Raw genomic sequence first — 16,156 nt, forward strand, 5'->3', positions numbered from 1 at the left:
GTCTTACTGCAGCTATACAGGGCCTTGGTGAGACCACACCTGGAGTATTGCGTACCATTTTGGTCTCCTTACCTAAGAAAGGATATACTTGCCATAGAGGGACTGCAGCAAAAGTTCACCAGACTGACTCCTGGGATGGCAGGATTGTCATATGATGAAAGATTGGGCCGACTAGGCCTGTATTCAGTGAAGTTTGGAAGAATGAGAGGGGATCTCATTGAAACGTCTAAAATTCTGACAAGGTTGGACAGACTGAATGCAGGGATGATATTTCCTCTGGCTGGGGATCTAGAACAGGAGGTCACAATCTCAGGTTACGAGGTAGACCATTTAGGACTGAGATGAGGAGAAACTTTTTTCACTAAGAGGATGGTGAACCTGTGGAATTTTCTACCACAGAAGGCTGTGGAGGTCAGGTCACTAAATATATTTAGGAAGGAAATAGATAGATTTCTGGACTGTTAAAGGCATCAAGGGGTATGGGTAGAGGGCAGGAGTATGGCATTAAGATACAGGATTAGCCATGATCATATTGAATGGTGGAGCAGGATCTAAGGGCCAAATGACCTACTCCTGCATCTATTTTCGATGTTTCTATGTCTGAACTTACTTTCGGTCTCCAAGATCTTATTTAACCATTTTATGGCACAGGCCTTCGTAAACATCAATAATGCGGGTAGTATTAGCAAGAGACTCAAAAGCACCAACAGGAACACTGTGAGTTCATCAGCTCCTATTAAAAGAACAAAAAACGAATACAATTACACATATTCATTAATTAGAGAAGAAAAAGTGTTGCCATTTAATTCACCCCCATGCCTCAATAATATGTAGCATGCAAACGACCGTACATGAGGCATTTATGACTCCATGAAGGAGGACTCAATGGCAATGTTGTGTCCTTTATTGATCAGGTGTACAGACGATATAGGGAAATGATCAGTAACTGCACGCCATGCCAGCATTCCCGATTTCAGACCACAGAGAGCTAACAGCCCCCAAGAGGTGGTAATGTACAGTAGAGGTGCCACAACTCTGCTAATGCTCACACACTGATGGCCGGATAAAGTACATCAAGTCTGTTGACTGGAGCAGACGGCCTGGACTCTTAGTAATCTTCTCTATGTTGGAGGACACTGCAGTGTTACTGAAATGTGCTAACTTTTCCAATTGCCACAAGTCAGTAACAACACACTCCTGCTTTGGCAGAATATCCAGGGCAGGCCTGAAATTTATTCCATGGCGGGCAGAACATTGACCTGCCATCTTGTGCACTCCAGGAGAGCTTCAACAGCTGATAGTATTATAGAGGCATGAGGCCAATACTTAGCAGCATTGCCTTCTGCTCCCTAGTCATTAATAAAGCATGAAATAAAAACAGGAAATGCTAGAAATACTCTGCTGGCCTGGCAGCATCTGCGGAGAGAAAAACAGAGTTAATGTTTCAAGTCAAATATGATTCTCCTTCAGAACTCAGTTGCTTTATCCATGGCAATGCCTTAACCAATCAGAGTTGGCTTATCAACCTATCAGCACCATTTTCTCCTGTAGTATAAATTGTGATTGTTTGAAATTTGGTATTCTTGTGTTTGTCCCGATGGGTGCAAGATGAAAAGCTTTAGCAACATGTCTCTCTTTTCAGCAATATGTCAAAGGAACGGTATTGAAGAAATACAATTGTCAAGTAGGAACAAAGAAATGGGAGCCATTTGCTGTACCTTGAACCCGCATCCAACACACAAATGAACCGATTAGAAGCACAAACGAAAGCACTGGGAGAAACCGCAAGACTTTGAGTACACCTTCAAATAACCGAGGACCTGGACAATAAACAAATTCATAAACATTATTTGAGCAAATAATACTCTCACATTCAAATTAATTGCTCCATACAAAAGGAGCAGAATTCAAAATGTCACATTTAATTGTTTCACAGGCTCTCTTTTATTAAATTGAAACGTTTTTAAACTAACAACAAAAATTGTGTTATTATCATGTTTCTCACTTTCTATTTGTTCTTGCATGAGTGAATGAATTCTACCGGCAAAGGCAGCAGAAGCGAGAGTCGTCAGTGCAGCAATAGAGAGTCCTATTGTGTAATAATGCAGCTCTGGAAGACCTGAAATAGAAAATGTATTTGAAGATGATGTTATTTTCAAACCAGATTACAGACAGGTTCCTCTTTCACCTAGAAATGTGATGATCAAAGGGCTGAATTTTCCTGTCGGTGAGAAGGGGGCGGGGCCCGCTCGGCGATGCGAAAGTGACGCAAGATGACGTTGGGGGGAACTCCCGACGTCATCCCGCCCCACTTAAATCTTCAGGAAGGCGGGGGCACAGCTGGATCAGCTGTCCGCCCGCAGACCTGTCAATGGCCAATTGAGGCCATTGACAGGATAATTAAAACCATTAATGGACCTGCCCATCCAACCTTCTGGCTGGCGAGCAGGCCAGGAGCCCCGGCTGGAACAAGAAAAAACATCAAGCCTCATTCACCGGTGAGATGAGGTTTCATGTCGGTTTTTAAAAAGTTTAATAAAGTTTTTGTGCACTTTATTAACATGTCCCATCTCGTGTGACATTGTCATATGGGGGGCCCATGTTAATGATATTTTTATTTTTCTATTTTTAAACTTTGAAAACCTTTCAGCGATCTCCCTGAGGCACCACTTAGCCAAAGGGCGATGTGCGCTCTTTCGCGCGCTTTCGGGAACGAGCACACTCTCGGATTTGGGGAATTCCCCCCCGGGCCCCCACCCACCTACACAGGGAGTGCATAGCGCTTCCCGTCGTGCGTCAAGCTGGGCGGACCTTAACTGGCCCGCCCAGTTAAAATGGCAGCGGGGCCCATTTTGGCGGCGGCAATCGGCTGCCCACCTGCCGCCGAGTCGGTTGGGCCCGTCCGCCCATCAAGGGCAAAATTCGGCTCAAAGTCTTATTTGTTGGAAAAAGGACACTTCCCACCAGGCACAGCTATTACGTTCAAGCACCCCTACATGCCATTCCTTCCAAGCAAGATATCACACACTGAGAGCAGAAGAATGGAAGTGAGGTGTGGGAAGGCTGCGCCCACTTCTCTGAATCTTCCATGGAGGTCCTGCCGAAGGCTGCAAGGGACCACAATCAAGTTTTGATCCACATAGATGGGGGGGAAAAGAGGCCAGCCTCCCAGGACAGGCAGCCAAGGCTAGAGGTGGTGGAAGCAGTGAGCAGGAATATGGGACAATCAAACCTGGACTCAATGCCACAAAAGGTTCATGACCTCCTAAGTGCAGTAAAGGTGAATGGCATCCCATTTTGAGATATCAATCCTCACACTCAGACTTTCTCAGGATTCTCCTGCACATAGTGAGGTGCACATCACAAGCATTGTAACTAATAACAGACAGGCTTGACTCACCGTAAATAGCCAGCGAATATGAATTGTTCTTCTTGCTAACAGTGTCCTCCACGGTGCAAATGTAGATCCCACAGTCTGATTTCATGGCTTTGGAAATAATCAACTTGCTGTTGTTTTGCACTAACTGATAACGTTGGCCATTCATTATCACTTTGTTATCTTTCCACCACTGAATGGACCTCACTCTCCTTGCAGACACTTGACAGATCAGTTCAATGGTGGTATCTATGTAGGTAGAATTACTGAAGATCAAAGGCTTTGACAGTGGTGCTGTGGGAGATAATGAATGATCAGGTAAACAGTTCTGAGCATGAGGTCATCACTCCTTCACATTATGCTGGTGCAGTTAACTAACAAGAGCTCTGACCATTGCAGGGTAAATCATAATATTTCAACAGGGAGCTGAACTTCAGATGTCAAAATCTTATCACAAAGACTTTCTACCTCCAACATCACTTGGTTTCATCCCTACTTCAACCCAGCTGCGGCTGAAATTATCATCCAATACCATTCCAGTCCCAGACCCCATGGCCAGGATTTTACAACCCAGCTACGACGTGTCTCCTCCCAGCGGATGCAGCCAGCCATTTAACTCTCCATTCAGTTCGGCAGGGCTGTAATATCCCGCCGGCCAGGAGGGGCCATCAAGTCCTGGCCCATGTTACAATTGTGAGGCTTATAAGATTAACATGTTTTAAGACTATATCTTTTGGTTTATAAGATTAATATAGTTTGGGTAAATGAAGGGGGTCATGCAACATATGTGCTGGAGACTGCCCAACTTAAAGTTGGGTGGTTTAATTGTCAAAGATCAAATGGAAAACTCACATTATTTATTGAGGGGGAGGTGCCAGGTATTTATACTTAAGGACAAATGACCGATGTTTCTAAATCGGCAATGAGATTTAATTCTCCTAAGACCAAGAAAGGTTAATGATATCGGGCTGTAAACAGTTTTGCTGGACCATGTCCCTTTGTTTCTAAGATGAAAGGCAGTTGTGATCAGAGATAAATGATTAAAAGCTCTACTTGGATACAAAACAAATGTGTTTCCATTGTCATGCGGAAGACAGTTATGGAAGGCATTTTTAGATCAGGTTACAGGCTTCCCTACAAACCCAGAAATATTGGACAAGGGCAGTTGCAGTTTTGTCTGGTGTGGTCTACAGCCAACTGAGAGGACCAACGCTGAAGGACTATACAGTTATCCAGGCCTGCACCTTAAGCTGAGAAAATGCTGACCCTATTGTTCACCACACGGAATGTAGGTGAGATTTCGCACTTAGTTTGAAGACTGAGTTCATGAGTAGTTAAAACAAAGCTGGAGGGTTTGCCTTGCTAGAGCTAGACTCAGAATTCCCTGGAAAACTCTCACTATGGGAGATAGCATTGGGAAAAGAACAGAATTTTGAGCTACGCAACACTTTGGATTGCTTCCAGGAGAATTGGATGTCTACTTAAGAGATGGAATAAAATAACAAAACTGGTGATTTTGGTTGTCAGTAAAAACAGAAAGGGGCAAATTCTGTTCAGTTGTTTAAAGTATACATTGCCTACGGAAAGAAAATAGTATTTAGTCAATAGTGTTTTTTCTTTTGCCATTTGATACAATAGAAGTTCTTTTAAAATGTGAAATCTTGGCATGTCAACCTTTTGGCTGGTAACTGGAAGTTCAAATTTTTCATTAAAATTTAACGGTCTCTAAGGAAATAGTAAGAGTCCACTTTTCCAATGCTGTCCTGGCTGGCTTCCCATCCTCTATATTTCAGCTCATCTAAAACTCTGCTGACCGTACCCTCTCTTGTACCATGTCCCAGTCACCCACCATCCCGGCCCTCGCTGACCTGAATTAATCTTAAGATTTAAATTTTCATCATCATGTTTAAATCCCATCACCTTTACCCTTCTCTATCTCAAACCACTTCCACCCCCACCCCCCAAAAATCTCCAATTCTCTCGCTCTGGTTTCTGATGCATGCTACCCTCAGCTACCATTGGCGGCTCTATGCTTTAAGCTACCTATTCCCAAACTCTGGAATTCTCTCCTTTAACCATGGTGTACTATTGAAGATTATAGGAGGACAGAGAGATTTAATTTAAGGTGGAAAAAAAGGCAAGATTGTCTATTTGAAGAGAGAGTATACGTTTAATGCAAAGCCATAAAATGTGTCAGTGAATAGAGACAATGAGATGCTAATACATTTCCTGGAAATGCAAGTGCAGGAATATAAAGTGATTACTAAAGAAGACCAAACATATTCTGGGTAACAGATATAAAGACACACAATAAAAGAGCGAGTAAAGCAACGAGGTCCTGAGAAGTCTGTACAAGACAATAAATATACTCTAGATTAATTGATCTTAGGCTTTGCATTACAGAAAATACATTAAAATCATAGAGTGGCTGCCTGGATACATGAGCATAATACCAGTAATAATTGGTCACACTCGTGTCATGGTTACATTACTAGAGGAGAAGCCCAGAGGCCACGAGCTCCAATCCCACCATGACACATCTTCACTAATTCGCTTCAGGGAAGGTAACAATCTGTCCTTACCCAGTCTAATTTACACATGACTCCAGTCCCACACCATTGCAGTTAACTAAATTGTCCTCTGAAGTGGCTAAGCAAGCCACTCACTCAACCAGGTCAACTCAGGATGGAGAATAAATGCTGGCCTTGCCATCAATGCCCACGTCCCAAACATGAATGGAGCAACGAGAATATATAATGCAAGAACAGGATAAGGAGCAATCCAGAGTCAAGGTAATTAATTGGGGGAACAGCCAAATTTTAGTGAAGTGAGAATGTATCTGGCCTTGGTGAATTAGAACCACATTTTGTCAGGCAAAACTCTAATGGAATAATGGGCTGCCTTTAAAGAAGAGATAAACTGGGTATAGTTAAGCTACATTCCCATGAGTAGAAAGGTAGGGCAAACAAATCCAGAACTCCCTGGATGATGAAAGCGGGAGGGAGTGGGGCATATGATAGCTGTCAGACAAATAATACAAGTAAGAATAAAGAGGGTTTAGAGGAGAGCATGAATAAAAAGAGAGAGAATCAGAGAGAAAGTATGAGAATAGATTGGCAGCAAATATAAAAGGGAATCCAAAAGTCTTCTTTTGGCATATAAATAGTAAAAAAGAGGTGATAAGAAGGGGAGTGGAGTGGGGCCTATTGGGACCAAAATAAAAGAAATTTATACATGGAAGCAGGGGGCATGCATGAAGTATTAAATTAATGCTTTGCAATGGTCTTTACAAAGGAAGAAGATGCTGATCAAGTCATAGTTAAAGAGGAGGTAGTCAAGACACCGGGTGGGCATATTAGGAATAAATAAAATTAAAGTTGAAAAGTCAGTAGTGACTGATGGAGGTGCTTCCAAGGATACTAAAGGAAGTAAGGCTGGAAATTGCAGGGGAACTGGCCATAATTGTCCAAAATTCCTTTGATACAGGGGTGATGCCAGAGGACTGGAGAATTGTAAATGTTATATTCTTGTTCAGAAAAAGGTATGAGGGTAAACTTAGCAACTAGAGGCCAATGAGTTTAACCTCAGTGGTGGGGAAGCTTTTAGAAATGATAATCCAGGGTAAAATTAACAGTCACCTGGATAAGGGTGGGTTAATTAAGGAAATACAGCACCGATTTGTTAAGGCAAAACCATGTTCCATTAACTTGGTTGAGAGTTCTAATGAGGGTTGACGTGGTTGGTACTTGGACTTCCAAAAAAGCCACAAACAGACTTATCAGCAACGTTAAAGCTTATACAATAAAAGGGTCAGTGACTGCTTGAATACAAAGTTTCCCCGAGTAACAGGAAACAGGGAGGAGTGGTGAATGGTTGCTTTTCAGAAGAGATGAAGTTATGCCGTGGGGTTTCCAGGGGTCACTACTAGGACCACTACGTTTGTTGAAATATATCAAAGACCCAGGTTTGGAATATGCAGGGCACAATTTGAAAAACTTGAAGATGACACAAAACTTGGAGGTATCGTGAGCTCTGAGGAGGAGAATGATAGACTACAAGCTGCTCTAGTTGCATTTATCCCATTTTATACAGTTCACCTTTAATTCCTACAATTGAAAATTATATAATAAAACACATAAACCACGAACTAGATATTCACAATGAAGGGCGTGATTTTCCAGCCCCGCCCTCCGTCGGGATCGTCCTGTCCCGTCAAGACTTTTGGCTGGGCCTCCAAATTTCCCACAACGGGTCCTGCCACAACAGGGTTGGGAAATTCCGGCCAAAGCCTATTACACTTAAGGTTGGGGCCATGTTGCTTTACGAGATTAACAGCTAGAAAGGCAAGATCATTTAAAAACAGCAGTTGGCCTACTTAGCTGCAGAGCTGGAGATGTGATGCCTACAATGCTTAAAAATACAGACCAGGGACATGTTTGGTTTTGTAAGTTCGAGCTAAATCAGTTTTAAAAACATCCACTGAACCCCGAAAGGCAGTAAAAGCCATTTCCTTCATCAGACCAAATAAGGAATTGTAAATGAGGGATAATTCACCTAACGGTCAGGCTGAGGATAGCCCAGAGCAGGTTATGTCATCATGAAGATGGATGGAGCTCAAGTAGGTCCTCTTGTTTCAATTTATCTGTGATTACTTGGGGGGTACTCTACAACAGGGCAGCAGGCTAGACCAAAAAGGGGATGCTGTTAGCAGGCTCTAGGCAATTAGGGCTCAAGGAAGCCCTGTTCGTTGTGCTTAGCACCTTGTGTGGTTTGCAGCTCACAGAGAAACCCTCAGAGCCATACAATGCAGTTAGGGCTCAGGAGAAGTCCTGGGGAGCTGAGATGGTGGTGCAAGGTCGCTGGTTCCATGCTGGAGACAGTTAGGGCTCAGAGAATCCCTGGGAGCCATTTATAGCTGGGTGTAGCGAGGAGGCTGGAGTTTGGAGAAACCCAGGGGCAGTGCCAGTTTAATGAAGCTAGTGTTCCGTGAGAGAGCAGGAATTGTGCTGGGAATTAGAGGTGGCGGAGCAGCTTTGTGAATCCTAGGGAACACAGTGTCAGGAGAAGAGATTGAACCATTCTTTTCTACTCGAACAGTGATCCAGTTTAATCTTGAATGAAGACAAAAACCATTAATTTGTCTAGCTGGAGAACCCAGAACAAGGGGACATAACTTTAAAAATTAGAGCAAGGCCATTAGACACGGAAATAAGTGAAACATTTTATCCCCACACAAGGAATAGTGGAATTCTACTGCAAGAACCTGTGACTGTCGTGCCAATTGAAATTTGCAATACTGAGATCATTACTCGTTTTGTTGTGTAATGGACATAAGAGATAAGGAATAAAGACAGGTAAATGAAGGTGAGATACAGATCAACCATGATTTAATAGAATGACAGAACAGGCTTGAGGGGCTGAATGGTTTATTTGCACTCTTATTCTGTGATAGATCATAAGTAGGAAATGGTTCATCAGCTGAAATGTTCACCACTTTCAATGTGGTGAAGTATTGAAAGCACTTACCGATGAGTTTCAAATCTGTACTCCATTTCCAATTTTCATCTGCAATGATGGTATAAAGCCCTTGGTCACTGGATTTTAAATTGTTTACCATCAGAGACCCATTGAATGTATTAAATTGCAAGCGTGATTTGAAGTGTTCATTTGGTTCCTCTTTCTGGTAATCTCGGTGACCTGGTGCATAATCCAGAATATTTACAGGGTTTCCATTGTTGCCATTGAATGTCCATATAACATTACTATTGCTGAGATTATCGCTGCATTCAGGATCCAGTAAAACTGATGAACCAATGACACCAAACACTTCATTCCTTCCAGCTGATTAAGATAAAAGAGCAAATGTAATCGGTTAGACTGTAGCAATACAACACTAACATGTAATTTCAAAATTTATGAAGGAAAGCAGCAACAAATATGATAGAGAAACAATTCTCCCACCCCTCACTGCACTGAACAGGGCAAAGCAATGGCACATCTCTCTCTCTCTCACACACACTCCCTCCCTCCCTCTCACCCCCACAGTAAGGAGGCAGGGTAGCAGAGGGAAGGGTATGGAAAGAGGCTGCATAGAGACAGCGATCCCTAATGCCTCACCTGTGAACACATATGCTGTCCCTTCCAGAGGAGATCCAAGCCCAGGCAAAGAGGGTAAACCTATTGCTTTGGATAGGGAATGGTTTGGGAGGTAGGTAACAGAGTAAGAATAATGGGCATGTCCTTAAATTTGAAGGATATAACAGTGGTATCATCCACCAGGGATCTGTATAACTTGACAACCATTATTCCAAGTTCACTGATGGCAATAAGTTGGATGGCACAGCAAATAGTGTAGAGCAAAGCAGGAAGTTGTAACAGGATTTTGTTATTAAAGATTAAATAAGTGGCCAAAACTGTGGCAGGTGGATTTCATTGTGGGGAAGTGAGAGGTCATCTTCATTGGACCTCAGGAAGATTGGAGTACAGAGTATTTTCAAAATGGTGAGAAGCTACTAAGTATGGATGAGCTGAGAGACTTAGGCGTCCAAGTACAGAAATCACTAAAAACCAGTGGACAGGTGCAAGAAGAATTAAAAAGGATTGTTAGTGCTTAGCTTAAGAGAACTGAAATACAAAGGCTGGAAGTTACATTACAGATGTTTACAGCTCCAGTTTGACCCTATCCACAGAACTGCAATCTATTCTGAGTCCTGCACCTAAGGAAGGATAAAACAGCCTTGGATGCAGCACAGATTCCGCAGAGTGATACCACGTCTAAATTATGAGGGTAACTGATGGGTTGCATAGACTCGACCTGTATTTACCTGAACATAGAAGACTAAGGAATGATCTAATAGTTGTGTTTACAATGATTAAAAGAATTGATAGTTTCTCCCTATCTATCCTATTTCCTCTGGTAGGACAGGTCATAACCAGAGGGCAAACCATTGAATTGGATCCAGGCCGCTAAGGGGTGATGTCAGGAAACACCTCTTCACAAGAAGGCTAGTGGAAATCTAGTACTTTCCCCTCCCAAAAAAGGCTGTTAAAACTCAAGATCAATTGAAAACTTCAAAACTGCGATTGACAGATTTCATTAGGCAAGAGTATTAATGGTTAGGGAACCAAGGCAGGTAGATGGAGTTAAGGTTCGGATCAGTCATGGTCTAACTGAATAGTGGGAACAAGTGTTCTCATTTGGGAATGGTCTCCCCCTGTTACCTTGTGCTTCCTTGCGATCAAATACTTCCATGGCACCACCCTCCTCATCTCTAACCTCCTCTAACTCTAACTTCCTCCAAGTCTATCGCTTTGAAAACACCAACTTTCCTCTAATTCTAGCCTCTTGCATATGCTGAATTGTTCACTGTCAACATCCTAGGGGTTACCATTGACCGGAAACTGAACTGGAACAGTCATACAAATACCGTGGCTACAAGACAGGTTGAAAGCTGCGAATTCTGCAGCGAGTAACTCACCTCCTAACTCGGAAAAGACTGTCCACCATCTCAAGGCACAAGGCAGGAGTGTGATGGAATAATCTGCCCTTGCCTAGATGAGTGCAGCTCCCACAACACTCAAGAAGCTCGACACCACCCAGGACAAAGCAGTCTGCTTAACTGACACCCATCCACCACATTAAACATTCACTCACTGCGTTACCGACACACAGTGGCAGCAGTGTGTACCATCTACAAGATACACTCCCGCAACTCCCCAGATAGCACCTTCCAAACTCGTGACCTCTACCACCTGGAAGGGCAAGAGCAGCAGATGCATGGGAACACCACCACCTGCAAGTTCCCTTCCAAGCCACACACCATCCTGACTTGGAATTATATCGCCATTCTTACACTGTTGCTGGGTCAAAATCCTGGAACTTCCTCCCTGACAGCATTGTTGGTGCTCCTACACCACATGGACTGCAGTGGTTCAAGAAGGTGGCTTACCACCACCTTCTCAAGGGCAATACGGGATGGGCAATAAATGCTGGCCTAGCTAGTGACACTCAAATCCCATAAATGAAAACAATTTTAAAAATCCTTCCCCTACCATTAGCAGCTGTAATTTCCTTGGTTCCAAGCTCTGAAATTCTCCATAAACCTCTCTACCTCCTGTACGAGAACACTTGAACACTACCTATTTCACCAAGTCTGTTTTAATATCTCCTTTTGTGGCTCAGTGTTAAATTCTGTTTGATAAGGATCACATGAAGCACCATGTGAGGTTTTAACATGATAAGGTGCTGTACGGATGCAAGTAGTTGTTGAGGGGAAGGTAGAAGTAAAATGTTCTAGCTCTGCAAACCTTTACATCCTGGAGGAGCCTGTCCGCATGCCCTCCCTATTTTCATGTCGGGGGGGCGGAAGTGGACTGGAGGTGGGCCTGCCACCTTCGCAGACATGTTCAAGGTGGCTACAGAGGCAGGCGCATGGCAAGGTCAGCAGGTTAGAAGTCCCGCCTCTATTTACTGGGGCATTGGCCCAGTTTAATTTGTGGTTGTCAGGCCTTTAAACCCTTAAGCCAGCCCCCATGCCATGCCATATCTCCCATTCCCTCTCTGTGCCCCCTCATATTCCCATGCCCTTTCCATGCCCACTCACCCAGTATGCACTAAGTACACAACCAATGAGCTATATAACAACATTGGCAAGTCTTTGAGATCCTCATGAAATGAAAAAAAAAACAGCTACTCAAAAATCCCCTTGAAAAGCATTGCCCTTCCTACCTTCTCAATCAAACATGGGAAATTCCCATTGAGGAAACTATGAATCTTTTCCAAACGAATACACAAGACACTGAAATGCTTCAAGTTTTTACAATATATTAAAACTGTCCATCAAACAAAGCTAGCAATAGCGATGCAAACAGCCCCCTGCTGGGCTGAGTCCATTATTCATTTTGGAACTCAGCCAAGCATTCATAAGAAGGTCACCTGGCATCTTTATCAACAGAAGCAGACTGAACATCTGTTTTTTCCAGATGGACTCATTATAAATTCTTAGCTGAGCTCCAGGAACCACTACCCCATGAGGGGCTGTGGACACATTTGCAAAGGGGGCTGCTAGCTTTGGTTGATTGAAAGTTTTATTACCTTGTACTAACGTAATCTTTCTTTGAAGTAGGTTTTCAATGCCCGTGTGTATATTTGGACAAGGTTAAGTATTTCTTCAATGGGAATTTCACTGGCTGTGGTTGAATAAATGTTTTATGAGAAGGGGGCATTTTTTTTCCCCGCAAAAGGCATGTTGAATGCCTGATTATTTATTTGGGCCCTGACTCCAAGCTGGGGTTCCCACAAGGTTCATGGCTGCTCTGAGGAGCCGTGTGCCTCATCTCCTGGAAAAGCTAGCTCATCTCCGTCTAAATTGCAGGGAGGGTTTTAAATGCACACAGATAAAAAAACAAAAACACACACACACACACACAAAGAGCCACATAAGGACATAAAAGGGCAGATGGCCAAAAGCTTAGGCAAAGAGGTAGGTTTAGGGAGTGTCTTAAAGGAGAAAAGTGAGAGGTGCAGGAAGGATCAGCCATCAGTGATTCAAATCAGGGATGTACAAGAGTCTGGAATCGGATCAGAGCAGATACCTCGGAGGGTTGCGGGGCTGGAGGAGATTATAGAGATAGGGAATGGTGGGGCCTTGGAGGGATTAGAAAACAAGGGTGAGAATTTTAAAATCAAGGTATTGCATGGCTGGCAGCCCACGTAAGTCAGAGAGTACAGGGGTGACAGGGGAACAGGACTTGGTACATCTAAGGACACGGACAGCAGAGCATTGGATGCCCTCGGTGCTGACAGTAGCTGGAATGAGAGAGACCAGGCAGGGGTCTTTTGAAATAGGCAAATCTGGAGGCTACAAAGACATGAATGAGGATTTCAGCAGCAGATGAACAAGAGGCGGAGACCGAGTCAGGCGATGTTACAGAGGCGGAAATCGGCGGTGTCAGTGATGGAGTGACTGAGAGGTCAGGAGTTCCTCTCAGGGTCAAGCATTACACCAAGGGCGCAAACAGCCTACTTCAGTCACAGGCTGTTGCCGGGGGGAGAGAGAGGAAATTTCTACTCATCCATTCTGGATAAGCAGTCTGACAATTTAGCAACAGTGGAGGAGTGAAGAGAGGCAGAGCTGGGTGTCCTGAGCATACGTGTAAAAACTAACTTTGTGCTTCGGATGGTGTTGCACGCCAAGGGGGCGGGGCAGTAAAATCCCCCAGCTGCTGGGGAATTTCCAACCCAAGTTAAAGAGAAAGTGGCGCAAACCTTACTTGATACACATGCCAGGCGGCTTATTAACTCTTGGTGTAACAGCCGCATCTAGAAAGCTAGAATATCCCAGCAAAAAATTCCTCTGCTCTGCTGTGTCTCTCTGCAGAGGGATGTGACCAACTCCCGGGACCCGGCTCACCTTCCCGACCCACCTTCCGCCTCCAGCCCCGCTTTCCCAGGCTCTGCCTCTGCCTCTTTCCCACCCCCAGTCAGTTCCTCACCAACTTCACCGAGGGACCAGATGCTGAGGTGGTCGAGAAGCTGCATGAGGAGGAGGGCGGCGAAGGGCAGAACGGAAAGAGGGAATCGGTACTTCATCCAGCCAAACGAATCCGCTAAAAAAAATCTTAAAAGGCAGGGTTCACCGGGGCACGGTGCCAGGCGCTTTAAAATCTTTCAATCCAACCACTTCTGTGCAGAGCGAGTCTCGAACCAACTCTTTAAATCCTCTTCAGCTCCCTTTGGCCTGGATCAGGAAACAACAGCTGCAACACAACATTCAGGAAACACTTCCGTGGTTTGACAGCGCCCTGTGTAATTTTCTAAGCCTTCCGAATAAATAATTCCAGAGCCAAGATGATCGGATTGGCAGCTGAATTGCTCCAGTGAGGTTGTTGGGTTGAAAGCTGCACACAATGGAGGAGTCAGGAAAAACAACAAACACACTCACACATCCCGGACTCCGGCTACGACAAAGCAAGGGGAGGAGCTTTTCTGATTCGTTCGTGAGATGTGGGCGTCAACTTTTTTTTTGAAAAATATACTTTATTCATAAATTATTTGGAAGAACATTACAACACATTTCAAAATGGCCAACACAAAAAGTGTAATCATGTTCAACTGTTACACATGGATCACGAGGTGCTTCAATACAATCACTGAATAATACAGACATTTCAATATGGTCATTACAGACAGTCAGACAGTGCAATGGTATTGAAGTTATCAACATACATCATGTTGCACTCTGAGGTGCTTCAATACAATTATTGATGCAGTGGAAGACCAACAAGTTTTGGGCAGACCAAAGAGCGTCTTTCACCGAGTAGATGATCCACCAGCTGCAGTTGATATTTGTCTCGGTGTGTGTCCCTGGGAACAGCCCGTAGAGCATAGAGTCCTTTGTCACAGCACTGCTCGGGATGAACCTCGACAAAAACCACTGTATCTCTGTCCAGATCTTCTTTGCAATGGCAAATTCCACAAGAAGGTGAACAACGGTCTCTTCCCCACCACAGCCATCTCGAAGGCAAGGTGCAGAGCAGGTGAGACTCCAGGCATGCTAGAAGGATCTGAGGGGGAGGGCCTTTCTCACCACCAGCCAAGCTACATCTTGGTGCTTGTTGGAAAGTTCTGGCGATGAGGCATTCTGCCAAATGACTTTGACAGTCTGCTCGGGGAACCTTCCCACATGATCTACCATCTCCTTTTCCCGCAGTACCTCTAAGATGTTACATGCCGACCACTGCCTGATGGACTTGTGGTAAAAGGTGTTTCTCTGCATAAATTTTTCCATGAGGGACAGGTGGTACAGCATGGTTCAACTACTTGGAGCGTTCTGCGGCAGCGTGGCCAGACCCATCCTTCGCAAGACCGGGGATAGGTAGAACCTCAGCACATAGTGACACTTGGCGTTTGCATACTGAGGGTCTACGCACAGCTTAATGCACCCACACACAAAGGTTGGCATCAGGATGAGGGCGATGTTGGGCACCTTTTTTTCCCCCTTTATCTAGACGCTTGTACATCGCGTCCCTGCAGACATGATCCATTTTCAACCTCCAGGTAAAGCAAAAGATGGCTCGGGTGATCGCCATCGCGCAGGAGTGAGGAATGGGCCAGACCTGTGCCACATACATCAATAGCGAGAGTGCTTCACACCTGATGACCAGGTTCTTACCCGCAATGGAGAGGGAGCGTCGTTCACACATGTCCAGTTTTCTTTCCACCAGAGACACTCGCTCCTTCCAGTTTCTAACCCATGCCCCCCTGAAACAAATCCCCAGCACCTTCAGGCCGTCTAACCTGACGGTGAAGGGGACAAAGGATCAGTCAGCCCAGTTCCCAAAGAACATGGCCTCACTCTTCCCACAATTTACCTTGGCTCCCCAGGCCAGTTCAAACTGGTCGCAGATTTTTATCAGTCTGCACACCAACAGCAGATCCGAGCAGAAGATGGCGACATCGTCCATGTACAGGGAGGCTTTGACCTGAGTGCCTCCACTGCCTGGGATCATCACTCCTCTTATACCCGGATCCTTCCTGATGGACTCAGCAAAGGGGTCCATGCAACGCACAAACAGAACAGGAGAGAGAGGGCACCCCTGCCTGACTCCAGATTTAATTGGAAAGCTATCTGATTCCCACCCATGGATCAAGACTGCACTACTGATATTAGTGTAGAGAAGTTTGATCCAGTTGCAGATCTAAACCCCAATTCGGACAGCACATCCACCATGTAGGTGTGCGATATTCTTTCAAAGGCCTTCTCCTGATCCAGGCTGATG

The 16,156-nt window shown here is 44.6% G+C and overlaps 1 protein-coding gene across 3 annotated transcripts in view; it reads right to left on the reverse strand.

The window, feature by feature from the left end:
- The window catches only part of LOC144695729 (hepatic and glial cell adhesion molecule-like), a 34,253-nt gene extending 19,931 nt beyond the window's left edge, over positions 1 to 14,322 (reverse strand). For 2 of the 3 annotated variants that reach the window (XM_078566686.1, XM_078566687.1), the window contains exons 1-6: positions 13,871 to 14,322; positions 8,903 to 9,217; positions 3,401 to 3,670; positions 2,006 to 2,119; positions 1,719 to 1,820; positions 611 to 733 (exon numbers count right to left, since the gene is read on the reverse strand). In XM_078566686.1, coding sequence (XP_078422812.1) covers positions 611 to 733; positions 1,719 to 1,820; positions 2,006 to 2,119; positions 3,401 to 3,670; positions 8,903 to 9,217; positions 13,871 to 13,967 — 1,021 coding nt within the window. In that variant the 5' untranslated portion in view covers positions 13,968 to 14,322. The remainder of the gene's footprint in view (positions 1 to 610; positions 734 to 1,718; positions 1,821 to 2,005; positions 2,120 to 3,400; positions 3,671 to 8,902; positions 9,218 to 13,870) is intronic. The other variant, XM_078566688.1, reaches the window with a different exon arrangement.
- Positions 14,323 to 16,156: the final 1,834 nt, after the last annotated feature.

Source organism: Cetorhinus maximus, chromosome 21 (assembly GCF_964194155.1).
Source record: "Cetorhinus maximus chromosome 21, sCetMax3.hap1.1, whole genome shotgun sequence".
NCBI classification, from domain to species: domain Eukaryota; kingdom Metazoa; phylum Chordata; class Chondrichthyes; order Lamniformes; family Cetorhinidae; genus Cetorhinus; species Cetorhinus maximus.